This window comes from Athene cunicularia (assembly GCF_003259725.1).
Source record: "Athene cunicularia isolate RWA chromosome 7 unlocalized genomic scaffold, athCun1 chr7_part2, whole genome shotgun sequence".
In the NCBI taxonomy this organism is placed as follows: Eukaryota; Metazoa; Chordata; class Aves; order Strigiformes; family Strigidae; genus Athene; species Athene cunicularia.
This window is the reverse complement of record NW_020799108.1, coordinates 3450469-3464846: the sequence shown is the minus strand read 5'-3', so window position 1 is coordinate 3464846 and position 14378 is coordinate 3450469. Positions and strand designations below refer to the sequence as shown.

The window sequence follows — 14378 nt, the reverse complement described above, 5'->3', positions numbered from 1 at the left end:
CCCCGATTTCTCTGATATCTGGATAGTGCATTACATTTGTTTAACACACTTCTATTCTTTATTCGTTTTGTTTCCTTGAAACTCAAGATTGGATTCCAACATTAACTGGGAGAACATCCTGGCACTGCCATTGTGGTTCTGGGATGTCTAAACTGACCAACCCTGGGCCTCTGGCTGTCACAAGAGAGTGCTTAGTCACAGGAGAAGTTTTGACACCTGTGATTACATGGCCTATGCTCCTTTTCCCAAGCCATAAAACAGTCGCTGGGGAAGTGTTAGCATGAAACTTCTCTTGAGGACAGCAAGTAGAAATCTTCCCTTTAGCTTGCCAGGGTAAATGGAGGTGAGGATTTTATTCTTATTAGTTACGAATGAGGGAAGGCTGCAAGGAAAAGTCATGCTGTGCACAGCCTTGAGGTCTCTGATGAAACAAAATGACACAAAATTTACAGATGCTAAAACCAGTGATAACATCAGTTTGATGTTGCATTTTGTCTTCCTCCTATAATACAGTAAAATGGCCTGTAATTCACATTGCAAAATTGGTATGCATGGCTCTTTGAAGATATCATCTTCATTGTATGTCTGCAGTGGCCAGAGTTACAAGCCAACTTACTACAGTGCTATGATGAGCCACACAAATAAATAAATAAATAAATAAATAAATAGGGACAAATAACACCAGCTTCTTGGGGGCAGCTGCCGGCTCTCAATCTGTCTTGCTTAGGGTATGAGCTTTTCAGCATAGGAAACCTTTTGTGCCTTGTACAGACTTAAATTGACCCCTGGGTCTTAGAAAGGTAATAGATTATGTTAATTTTGTTTATTACATTATATAAAATTTGATTTTAATTCAGAGATTTAACTTTTAAGTCCTTGATGACAGTGACATTAGTACAGACTGAAAGAGTTCGCAGTTCTGTCTTAGCCTGTCATTTTAAGCTGAGCTCTTGTGACCTATCAGAGGTGGTTGCTGTAGCATGAAAATGCTTTGGAAAATACATATGGATTGTGGTGTATTTGTTATCTTTGTATAGGTATTTCATCTGTTAGTGCTAAAGGGCTTTTTGGAGGGTGATCGTAGCCATGTCACTAGCTGGGTGGCTTCACTGTTTCTTTCCTCCTGTTTATTGAATACTATCAGTATTCATGTCTTTGCCCTACTCCCAGTTTGTTTAGCTTTCAGAGCCTCTTTAACTCTGATGTCCGCAAGCAAAAAATTTGTCCCTTAACATGAAAAACAAAACCCAGCCTAGGGGAGCTAGACTAACTTCTGACCATCTGTTAGAAGGTTAGTAATATCACTGCCTTGAACTATGGCTTCATTTTCATACTTCATGGAGCAGCTTCTCTGCATTGTTTATATTCTGGCTGAAGGGGATCTTCCTATACCAGGATGCAATAGGAACGTCATTTTTCCTCTAACATGAGCAGATGTCCTATCTGCAGTACTAGCAATAACATTGCCGCTTCCTGTTGTTGCAGATGTTGTTAGCAGGCTAGAGCTGCAAGCAAGGAGAGGGCACACTTCAGCCCGGGCCGTTCAGCGTCATCATCAAAGCTACCTACGCACCTCCTTTTGCACGTGTACTCTTTAATAGTGGCTCTCTCAGCTAGCGGGCTGGAAGTTGCCCTGGAACACAAATTTATTGCCTTTCTACTTCACATAGGGGAGGAGTGCTTCCAAAATCTCCGTTCTTCTTCTCTGCCTTGACCTTTGCTTTCTCTAGATTCGTTTACACTAAACCCAAATTACAAGTAGTGTGTTACCATATTTAGGGAAGGGGTGCCTGAACTGAATGAATCTGGTATACATTTAAGTGTAAATCTCCTCAGTCTTAGGTTTCAGGGCCTGTGCAAGTCTTCAATCAGCAATTATTACATTCTTTTTCCTTTTTATAGAAAGTCACTATCAAATCCCATGACACATTTCTATCAGAAATCTGGCAGGCTGCCATTCAGACCACAGGAAGCCCAGGAGAGAAGAATATATACACTTAGGGCCTTATTCCATCTTCATTATTCCCTACACCAGCAGAATTCCTTAAAGTCTCTGGAAGTTTGATCTGAATGGAAAGTATTTCGCCTGAATAGCACCCCTTATTGAGGCATTGTCACCAAGTCAGAAATTTAGATGAGTGTTGTGGCTAGCAGTTCAATCTGTACTGCATGGCTGTTTTTTCACACCAACACAGGGAGTGCTAATCGCTTCTAATGGTCTAGCAGGATTGTCTGGCAGTGAGGGACTTCTCGATTTGAGAGCTGGACACTGAGGGGAAAAAACCCAGTTCCTATTCAAGACTTTTATCTGAGAATGTATTCATTTTGGCAGTGAAGGGAATATTGTATTTTAATGGTTTTCAATGGGAAGCACAGTCTTAATAAAGAGGAAAGCCAGGGTTCTGTTCACAAAAAATTATGCAAAAAACCTTGTGCATTGGGAGAAAAGGAACAAAGAAAAAACCTGCAATTTCTGCATAAAAAATAACAAAATCATAAATGTAAGGCAGTATCCATAGCTGTCAGATGATAATATGGAAGTCTTAAACTCTTCCTATCTACTTCTTTGTGCCTTAGTATATGAATGCATTGTTGTAGTTCAAATGACTACTGATCTTGTATGTTATTCTCATATAGAGACTTACAGAGAAATTATAACCTTGTTTTTATGTTTGGATCATTGCCAGTTCATTGGCTACTATTATCACTTGTGATTTCATGGAGCTATAATTGTTGGGAAGTAATTTTCCTGTTGTTTTAACCAGCAGCACTTAGCTGCATTTCTGTTTTAATAAATATTGTCTCAGTCCTTCAGGGAGTTCTAGTCATTTTTTTAGGGTTCATTCAATATTTTCTTCTCCTCATTTCAGGTTATTGAAGGAAAGCTGGCTCCTTTCTTGGGGAAGGTGATCAAGTTTGCCACCTCTCACGTGTACAGCTGCAGCCTTTGTAGTCAAAAGGGTTTCATCTGTGAGATTTGCAACAATGGAGAAATCCTTTACCCCTTTGAGGACATTTCTACAAGCAGGTACTGTAATGTCAGTGATACATTTGACTTGCCTACCATATCCGTGTGGATTCTCAGCTTCGTGACCTCTTGTTTACATAACTAGGGTCTGTATCCCACTTATGCACGTTTCTGGGCAGCTATACTGGATTACTGGTCCAGGGAGGCCACCACGAGCAGACTTGGAAGTAGATGGGAACAGCTACTTTCCAAAGCCCTGTAAGTCTCAGAACAGCTGTTCAAAAAGGGAAGAGTCCCTAGTAGCAACACAAAGTGTGATTTATCCAAAACTCTTCTTAGTTTGCAAAGTGTCCTGAAAAGTGAAACGGATTCTCTGGAGTGATCACAGACATCTTTCTGGTATCTGATGTCACTGGGCCCATGATGTACTGGGTCTGTCCATTATAAAACAATGACCATCTATTCTGAAGTGTTTTCTCCATTAAATATTTTGGCTAATGCTCTGCTTTTTGTGTGCATACTCCTCTGTGCCAACGTATGCAAGATATTTACTTTTTTTAGATGACGTTGCTCTTCTCAGGTGGCTGCAAAATAAATGTAAGTGTATGCCAGTCCTAAGCTAAACAAAAGAACCTCTATTTCACATTATATGGAGTACTGGATGCCAAATCAGGGACAGGAATTGCATGGAAAACCTAGAAGCAAAATGCAGGAAACCATGGCATACTTGGCAGTGCAGCAATGTTACTACTGTTTTTCAAAAATGTCTTAGATTTTGAATAAAGGAGGATTTTTTGTTTTGGTTTGTTTTTTTTAAACTCAATAGAAAGAGTACATCTGACAGCACAGCGTTTCTCCATAGATAAGTACTTTTTTGTCTGTTTCAAATACCGTAATTTTAATTTGTTCTCCAAAGTGTTCCATTGAAAGGAAAAATAGTGAAGAGCCATCTTTGGAAACAATCAGGACCAGCCTTTTAAAAGGGATTCATTAAGAATCTGATTCCCCTGTGTGCACGAAGATGTTAAATTACAAGTAACCAAGGACTACTCTTTGGGGATTTTTCAGCCTGACCTGAGTTTCAAAGACTGTTTGCACATTCTTTTTCCAGACTCTTATTTTAAAAAATGCATTGACAAAGCAGTGGGCATAAGCTAAACAAGGTGTGCAGCTGAGCTCTATAAACAGTTTTCAAGAACGAATGTATCTAGGTGCATGGTGAGATAGGCCGAGTTAAAGGAGAGAGACTAAGGTGACATAAAACATAAGATGTCTGTTGAGACTGTATAAAAGGCGATTGAAGATATTCCCAAAAGAATGATGAGAATGTGTAACAGCATTTGGGTTTTCTTGAAATGTCTGTGCATTTGATTTGTCTGGAGGATTTTTGGTCACAAAACCATTGTTGGGTGTATACTGTTCCCCCGCCCTTCAGCTGAGATCAGATATATCTTGCAATTACAGAGCTTAAAACCTTCTAGAATCAAATAGTATTTGTCAGCAGTTCAGTGAAGGCCAAAAGAAGCTGTTCTAGCTCCTGTTTTTATGTGAATTAGAAGCCAGAAAGGACTTTTTGTTCATGTTTCACAAATGTGAAGTAGTGGTTGATGTCATGCCAAAGACAGCGGTCTTTGTTAATGATTTTAATTAAAACACAATCAGCGTGAAAAGTTCTCCAATATTTCTCTTCCTTATTTTGTCAGAGGTCATTCTGCTTGCTGTCTTTGTACTCCTTATCACTAAACCTTGCTTTTATCCCCAGCATTTTCCGTCTCCCTTCCTAGTTAGTTATCTCATTACTATTTGTGTGTGCACATGCAGCTCTGTGAAACTAACGAGATTATTTCGGTTCCATATTTGTGGTCTTTTCCACCTTCGGGCTGGAGGCAAATCATGCCAACTGTGCAGCTCCATCAGCTGCAAAGCGTGAGGGAGAAAGCCAGGTAGAGGGTGTTTGTGTTTCCATCTCTTACAGATGAGAGAGATTTCTGAGGTAGGTATGCTGACCACTGCAAAGAAGTGTAAGGTGAGGAGCCTAGTTAGAAATAGGTAGATGTACAGACTAACCTGCGGCAGATGGAATGGCAAATCACAAAAGGTTTCTGTAAAGACTGGCAATTATACCTGCCATTTCTAATGCCGTGTGCTCAGCTTTCCTTGTTGGTTGTCAGAGAGAGCTCTGAGTAAACAGCTCAAATTTGTGATTTAGTTGCAGTATTCAAAGTCCACAATATGCAGTGAAAATTCGCTACAATTCCCTTTCTCCATCCTGGTTTTCTGGACTTACTGTCTGCAGCATAGTATTCACATTCTGTACTCAATACTAGACTGGCAGGTACCCTGGTCATAGCTGCTGAGTTAAGGAGGGAAGAGAAGCTGAGCTCTAAGACCATGTTTTTTCTTCTTACCTTTGAATGTTGCTCACTCACTTTTGAGCATGCTACTAATTCTACCAGCAAACTGGGCTGTTAGGTTAGAAATATTCAAAAGTGGGTGCATGACAGCTTTTGCAAATGTCACCTCTCTGTTGAATGTTTGAAAACTGGAGTCGAGGGTGTGTGTGTGTGTGTGTGTGTGTGTGTGTGTGAGCAAATTGTGTGTGTGTCTATGTTGAGCTGGCATTTTTTTTTCTGGCTACCTCCCTGACCTTTCGCACTCTTTGGAGAGAAGAGTGACAGCTGTCAGAGAGGCCATTACAATCCAAGGTCGTTCTCAGGTGGCTGTTACCTTTCCATCTTCATGGTCTCTTAGGTCAGCTTTGAGGTGGAGAGATTGTTTCTCTCCGAAATACTCTGAGCAGTTTCTGGAGCAGTCTTCGGGAGGAATTTATGAAAGATGGGTCTTCTTTAGATAGAGCTAAGAGAGAAGGAGGGCCCCTGTTGAGGGCTGGAGTTTCTCTTTGGTCAGGTTATTTGCTTGAGAGTCATTTTTGTCAGTCCTTGAGCAAACAGAGTGAATACCTGGGTTATGCACTCCTCAGGGTTTGAATACACATATATTACATACCCTTCTCTCACTAATCAGCATGACACATTCCTTTGTTGGCAAACGGTTCCAAAACAAACACAATCAGTTCACTTAATTAGCAGGTCTGTAGGCTGTGCTTGGCAGGCTCTTTACATCCTGCTCAACAATACAGCACAACAGTTTGCTGCCTTGAATGTAAGGGTGGGCTCACAAAGTCATAAGCTTTCTAATGATATTTCCTTTCTGTGGCTTTTCTTGGGAGGTGGCCATTCAGCACAGAGCTTAATGAAAGCTGTGATTCAGTAGTTAAACGATTTCTTAAAAACTGTCCCATCCTTTTGGATGCCTCTTCCAGTCGGTTTGATTCCTCCGCCCCCCCCATTTTTCTCTTTTCTGTCTTTCTCATGTTCATTAGGGTTCTTCTACATTTCACAATTGCAGCATCTTTTTGAAGGCCTTTAAATAATGAGAACTGTATTTAAAGCCTCCTGAGTTAATTGCACATTTAATGGAGCAAATTGCCAGCTACTGCAAACTCTCACAGCCCTGCTTTTGCTGGAGCTCTGGCAACTTAAACCACCTGAGCATCTAGCTCCTGTTCTATTTCTTGGACTAAATTTGCCCATGGCTTAAATTTAGCAAATAAACATATAACATTATCATATCATATCACTAATTTTATTTTTACAAGTGTTGTGAAATGAATGTAAATATTCCTGGTTATAAATTGGCTTCTTAGAGCTATCCTTGCTCATTTGTTACCAGCCAGGCAGTGCCCCTCAAGTTGTTCTGATATTGTTTGTTCTTAATTAATGTGGGGAAAATTTTTGTTTCTTCCTCCTAAAATTTTAAAAAGAAGAAAAAACAGAAGTGAAAATGCCTGTGTAGTAGTACTGTTGTCTGTAATATGTGACTGTATTTGCTTTATAACCTAGAACAATTTTTAACAGGTTTTAAATCTTAATGAATACTGAGCAAAATACCATTAGAACGAGAATAGAATTATTCATTAAAAAGGGTTTTCTGTCCAATTAGATAATTAAGTAATTATGGTTAAGATTATTATACTCTACCCAGTTAATAAAGTGTTGCTCTTGCCTGTGTGGGCATCCTAGTGACTACTTTCACAGGCAATGTGTTGTGTTTCGCTGGTAAAGCTACTTGCTTGGTTAAGAACTATTTAGTCAATTCCTTGCCTTTTATGTGGTGACTATAGATGTATATGAACCATGGAGAGTTGCTCTTTTGTGTTTGTATTCATTTATCAAGGCTAAACTGTTTTCACTTTGCAAAGTTAATTTGTTCTGCAGATCAGTTAAGACATGTAGACCTTTTAAGATACAAACCAGAAGACCTAAGTTTAAAATAGACGTGCCACAGAACAGACTTGACTATATCAAACAGCTTGGATGCCTCTATAATCTTTGGCCACCATCCTGATAAGACCTATGAATGTACTTAACTTTACACATAGCAAGAAGTCTTACTAAAGGCTCTGAGGCTGTGCTTAGCTTTATGTGCATGCCAAAGTCTTTGCAAGATTACAGCTCACGGTGTTATGGATGCTGTGTCACTGGACAAAAACATCTGTGAGCATTTGGGAGAATGTTAAAGATGGATATTATGTGAAGAGACCGAAATGCATAATATGGAGCATTTCCAGAGAATACCTTGGCACAGGTCAAAGGCATCACTCAAAGTACATAATTTTCCCTCTTGCTTTGATTAGTTTGTTTTATGCTAGACAGCCTTTCCCCAAGCCCAGTTCACCTGAGCTGTGCTAGCAGTTTGGTACCTAATTTTTGAAAGAGCTTAGCTTATGGGATGTTGATAGGTGGTTCAAAGCACCCTGAAGTGATCTGCTCAGCACTTCCTTTAAAGAAACTTAGGCACCTAAGCAGCTGATGTTAAGTTCTTGTGATAATTTAATTTCACCCGAATCTGTCAAAACTGGTCAAAATCTTCTGGCCCTGATCTGATTTTTGCCTCTGCAGGGTATCACAGTAACGTTATCTAGAATACATAAAAAGAAACAGAAAAAGTCTATTGGCTTTTTCATCAAGCATTGTATTTTGGAACTGAATTAGCTTTTAGAGGTTGGTTTTACCTGTCCTATGTCAGAGTGGTATTAACTAGAATGTTCAGCATAAAGGCGGATACTTGTTCGAAGTAGGAAGGTCTCTGCAGTGCTGTCTTTTGCTATTCCCCACTGGCTGAACATGGTAACCATCTCGCTTCTACTTTCTATTTTGCAGCTTCCCTGCTGTGCCTTCTTCCTCACTCTAGATACTTCCAGCTTGCCAGCCTTTTAATTCTTCTTCCTCCCAAATACGGTTCCTTGTAGACCAGCCAACTGCTTTTCAATTGCTTTTTAGCCCGTGAAAGCCAACACCTGCCAACTCTTCAATGCTCATAAATTCTAAGATTATCTTAAGAATCTTGTTGTTTGTATACTTAATTTATGTTTTTAAATGTTCCTTTTTTCCATATTGGATCCAGGTAGGCATGTCTTCAACATTACTTCATAACTATGAAGTCCAGGTGCCTTTGCCTTTCTCTTTTATTAAAAGCATAAATCCTGGCCTAATCACAGGATTTCCAGACTTGAGACTTACAGAAAAATGCAAAATAGTAGACTCGTGCAGTCAAGTTATAATGGTTGAGGGCAGTATGTTAATATTACTGTTAGTAGTATTGCCTGACTCTTTGCTTTTAGGTCTTCAACTACCACATTGTGAATATAAATCATTAATAATAGGAGAGGTAGAGTGGGGAAGTCAGTTCATGGCGTGGCAGGTAGCAGAGACAGCGGATATATGTCTGAGCAATGTAAACACTTTAATCTCTGTGGCATCTCAGCCTCTCCAGTCATCTGCAGGTAGTGGATCTACCATGTGTAGGGCTTTTCCCCTTTCCAAAGTAATTTAGCTCCACTGACTAAAGTATAATCACAGGAGTTTCAGATTAAATGTTTTAATACTGATTTTAGTGTCCCTTTAGCAATTTCTTGTGAACTACTGTGTACAGGCCACATCACTTGGCTTGGGATCTCTGAACTTAGACTTGCAGAGTGCAGTACTGAGGTGGACAGTCAGTCCTTAGCTCTCCTGTGGATGTAAGTATGGAAATACACATAGATAAGTGTATCATAAATCCCTGCAGCCACAGCTGGAGGGGAGCTGAGGACACGCTTCCCTTCTTAATCAGGAGCAACAGAACTCTGCGAAGAGGGGTCTGGGAGCTGCAGGATCCCTTTGCTCCTGCTTGACCCAGCTGCCATGCTCTGGTGCGGTATCTCAGCCTGTGTGCACAGCTGTCCTGGGAGGACAGCAGGCGGGTAAATCAAGCTGTTCTTGTTAGGCCCCAGCCCGTAACAAATTCTTCTGTGAGCACCCAGGACAAAGCCCTGCTCTGCGATTTCTCTGGGTCTAGCAATGGAGGAGTTGACACCGAGGCTTCCCCCCTGCTGGTGGAGCACCGGTGGCCTTCTCTCCCCTCCAGTGGGCTGCTCGCTTTTCCCCTCATTTATAACTCTGACCACTTTGCACATCTGCTGAATGCAGTCGACCTTGGCAGTGGGTGCTGGCATGACAGGATGAGGGGCAAGAGGTGGGGCAGATGGGAAGCACCCCGTGGCAAGCCCTGGGTGATCGAAGGGTGTATTCATTCATTTATCATCCCCCCCTGCCTGGGGCACTTCTCCAGCAGCTCAGTCTGAACCTTTACCATGCTGGGTAAAAGGGAGCAGACCTTGGTCTGGCAGTTTTCATGCAGGGGCACCGGGTAGTGTGTCATTCAGCCATACTGGGATGGCGTCACTAGAGCAGCAGTGGTGGTGTTGTTCACGGACTGCATGTCAGGCTGTGTTTTGGCTGGTCCCTGTGCCTGTTCCACAGGTGCAAAGCATGAGTGCTCTACTTGGTGAGTCCCATCAGTGCAGGCTGGTGGTCGCTGTACACCCCTTGCTAGCTGCCCCCTGTAACCAGCTCACCCCTCTGCATCAGCTCCCCAGCACAGGAGCTGGGCCGATGGTTGGCAGTTACAGTTACTGCTGCTTGCTTCTGTACCCTCCAGGCCAGCCCAGCACCCACCCATGCCGTTATAAATGAGGTGTATCTTCAAGCTCTGCTGGCATATCAAGGGTAACCTCTGTCTGATGAGCAAGTATATGGAAAGGAAAGCGATGATTATGCTTTGAATCACTGCTGGCTCCCTGAATGCTGAATTAATCATTCTGAGTGAATTTCAGATATGTAACAATCTGAGGGGCTGGGTAGTGGGCTCTGTTTTTCTTTGGCCTTTTTTTTTTTTTTCCCTCTTCAGAGGCAAATTTTTCAAAAGCAAGTCTGAGGTATTAACAGTTTTTAAGTATGGTATTTGAAAAAAAAAACACTGTGTCTAGTAAAGACTGTGTGTCATACAAGGCATTATCTTAACAAGTTCCTTATAGGGACAAATCAATGTCATATTAGTGCCAACTTTCTTCCATTCATTTACTACAGGGGCGTCCCTCGCTAGGCAGGCTCCTTGCGTTGGTTCCTAGGCAACTTTAATAATATTGCTGCACGTGTGTGACATTGATTGCCTTTGGGGCTTTTTTTGTGTTGTAAGTGAACACAGGCTAGTCCGTTTTCCTTTCCTTTGTGTTCTGCTAAAGTCTCTGAGAGTTTTGAAGGGCGCATCTGTGATACTCACAGCTGAGCTATTCAGAAATACTTGCAGACAAGCACATGTGCATAGCATGGGATGGTGATCATGCTGGAATCCCTAGGCAAGACTTACCTCAACTACTGTGGTTCACTTGTTGGGGATTTTTAACAGCCAGGTTAGAGGTGGCTTAGTATTTTGGATGCTTGGTGAATACATACCATCATCTAAAAAAACCATAATGAACAACCCTGGTTTATCTTGGTTTTACTCTGCATGGAGAAAAAGAAAAAGAACTGAAGAGTTCTAGTCAATGAAAGGTTCAGCCCTAAACCAAATTCTTACTGAAATTCCTTTCAAAGGATTGCTTGAGCAAATGTGTGCAAGGCCTGGCACAGAGGAAGTGGGGTTTTTAGATGAAAAAATGTATAAAATTACAAGAGAAAAGTTGGTGGGTGAATATGATGCTGCAGTGAGACAGGGGAGCTCTTTGCCCTTCTCAACTCTTCTAAGAGCTCCTGGTTGACCTTGAGCAAGTCAGTTCACCTCTTGTTTCCCATTTGTGAGGTGGGAATGGCAGTATATCTGTCATCCACCGTTTGTTCATTTCAGGTACAAACAGCATAACCAAGAGGTGCTTTGATTCCCCACTTGGTGTTTGGAAGCTGAACAGATACAATCCATGTACATAGTATTGAAGCTGTCCTAATAAACCTTGCTACTCACGCTGGTAAGTCTGTTGATCTGTAAGGTTCCTAGGAAACAAATAAAACTGTCATTCAGAGGATATCCTGGGTCACCAGTTGATCATCCCTGATTTATTTTGTCTGCTTAAGGTAGGTCTTTGAGGCCTCTTTTTGTTGCATCCTCCTCTTTGGACACTTGATCTTACCCATGGGCACCTAAATGGGTGGTGCGGTACAGAGGAGAAATATGAGTTTAACCAATTGGTTGTGTAGAATCTAGAATTACTTGAGCCATAAGCCTGTGAAATACATGTGGGAAGCATGAGAAGGATTTGTTAGAATGTTCAAGTTACCAAATTTTGATATGTATATGTTTCAAATGCCCAGACTTAATGGCAGATACTAACATTGGTATTTTCCCCAGCATACAAGGAATGATTTTATGCTTTTAATGTAGAAAGGCTTTTCTTTTGTAACTAGTAATGATAGCATTATAATGCCTGTCTGGCTGTGGAGAGCTTTTCCTTGCCTTTTCTCTCTTAACACTTTTCAATGCAACAGAAATTATTTAGAGGATTGAATAATTCTCTGCATTTTTCTTACTCTAGTGTTCAAACAAGTAAAACATCCTTAAAACATGAAACACCCCCTATAGTCTCAACAGAAATTGAGTTGGTCAGGAAAAAGAAAAAATAAAACCAGAGAAAACACTGAAACAGAGGGGAAGCTATTTCAGATGCCTTCTTAGAAGACTGAAAGTCTGTAGGAAAACAACATGCGATGTTCACCAATTCTTCAAATAATGTTTGAAAAATAGCAAGATGCAGTTAATGTGCAGTATCGCAATATCATTTGTTATAGAAGGAAACATGAAAGGCCTGAATAGCTATGGGCTCATCAGCTTATTATCAGTGGTGTATAGTAGTCTCACAAAAGATGCAGGGACTTTTTGGCCTCTAGCCAAAAAAGAAATCAAGACTCAGAAATAGTACCTGAACTGTGAATTACCTATGACAACAACAGGAGTTAAGGGAAAGACAACTAAGTGTAGCAAACTATTACATGAGCCTTTTGTAGAGTACAAAATGTACTTTTTCTCCAGAGAAATAAAAGCATTGTGGAATACTGAGGCTTGAAAACAACCATAAAGAAAAACTATGACACTAACATATGGAGATAAAATTAGATGTCAGTGTTAAATATGAAGCAATCTGTTTGTAATATTCTAAGGAGTATCATTTTGGTGGGATTTTTGGTATCACTGGAAAATTTCTTACAGTGAGATTAAGAATGGTCAACCTGTTGACATTTCTGGGGTCAGTTAAGACTGTATTTGACATGATAAAAAGCAAAGCTGTAGATGACTTGGGGTAGTATAGCTCCATCACTTTAATGGAGGGAGTAATTTACCATTAGCACAAAAGCAGAGCAAGGTTAGCACTGCTCTGCCGCCCTGGTGACTGAGTTGCTTTAGCAGTGAGGGGATACAAGCGTGTAGTGAAGGCTGATCCCGGTATCCTCTCTACCTGTCCCTATGGAGTGCAAGAGGCAGCTTTGTTCTCCAATTCAGAGCACCGCTCTTCCAGGCTGCTGCTTTTTTGTCGTCTGCATCCTGCGGTTGGGGCTGGGAGTATGTCAGCCTTCGCTGGAGAAAGCAGAAAACAGGTCTTCAGAGCAGCAGTCAGGGGTGGGGACACCAGAATGGACTGATGATGGTCATGATGGCTGCCAGTGCAGTGGACTGTGAGATCCCGGGCTTTGCACTGCCTCTGATTAGTGCTTGCTAGTGGGGGTCCTGGTCAGAGCTTCAGCTATCACACCAGCTCTAATATATAACAGTGCAGACATTTCTTCTCTCTCGTTTGGTTCTGAGTGATGTGAGAGAACTTCGTTAATTTTTTTCCACTGAGCTTATTTCTGAAAAATGAATTAATATTAATTTAAACACCATCAATCTTAGTTTTCTCTACTGATGGCCTTTGACTGGCAGATCAGGGGTGTCTCCTCTCTCATCCTGCTCCATCCATTTCAGCAGCAATTTCTGATAAGTTTTGTCACCTCCATGTGTACTGTGGAGAAATATTGAGGGAGCATAGGGAGTGGCAATGTGAGAGCACAAAATTATACTCCTCATCAATCATTACCCTCTAGCAACTTCCAGGGAACTGCAAATTGCTGACTAACAAGGGAGAGTTAGCTTGATAAAATCACCATTAGTGTCAGTTCAGAATGACGTAAAGTTTTAAAGACACTGCTGTCCTCTCTGTCTCTCCCTGATCCATTAGTGTGTCTGTTCATGGAGATCCCAATCCAGCAAAGCACGTAAGCACATGCTTAATTGTAGGTAGATCAGTAATTCCAAGGAAATCACTGGGATATGAGTCCTAAGCATGTGTTTATGTGCTTCACTGGATCAGGGCCGTAACACATACTCTCTGAGGAAAAAAAAATGATAAATATCTCTGTGGAAGCCAGTTTCTTGATTCAAAACCAGATTTAGACTCACTAGCTGGACTTAGAAATAGGACAGTCAAGTTTTACTTCAAGAGAGCATAAAAGTTAGTAGATATGCAGCATTATACTTAGCCTCTTTAACTTTCCTTTTCTTATTTGTTATCTGATTTTTATCAGTTTATGCTAGCTAGAAATGTGCCCCTCTAAACCTCTGCATACCCTTCTCAGCGCTCTGCAGTTACTCACATTTAGACCATGTTTGGACCTATGCATAGAACTTGAAGTGCAGCCAAATTAGGAACAGTTCTTTAAAGTTACAGGTGAGATGCAGATGGAGCTAATATAGCTAACAGGTTGTATTAGCTTATGGACTTCTCTCAGCATTGCCAGACAGCATGCCAAATGCTACAGTTTGCCTTATGGCTTCTCAGTGTTTGGGGTTTGTTTCTTCATTATTTCAATTTTTCTTCACAGTCTTGAAGACAAGAACCTTATTTCTAAGAAAAAAAAAAAATCACAGCAAAAAAAGCTCAAAGAAAACAAACAAAAACCCCACTAAAGATATAGCAATGGACGCTTGGATTCTCATATAGTCATTTGACTACAGTAACTGCAAAAAAGGAACAGTGCAAGGTGTTTCAAGACCCCACAGAATC

General features: G+C 41.0%; 1 protein-coding gene across 1 annotated transcript in view; it reads left to right on the top strand.

Moving 5' to 3' along the window:
- PLEKHM3 (pleckstrin homology domain containing M3) overlaps positions 1-14378 on the top strand; it is an 80159-nt gene that overhangs the window by 60522 nt on the left and 5259 nt on the right. Inside the window, exon 6 of the mRNA XM_026853257.1 lies at positions 2871-3028. Within this exon, the coding sequence (XP_026709058.1) occupies positions 2871-3028 (158 nt within the window). The remainder of the gene's footprint in view (positions 1-2870; positions 3029-14378) is intronic.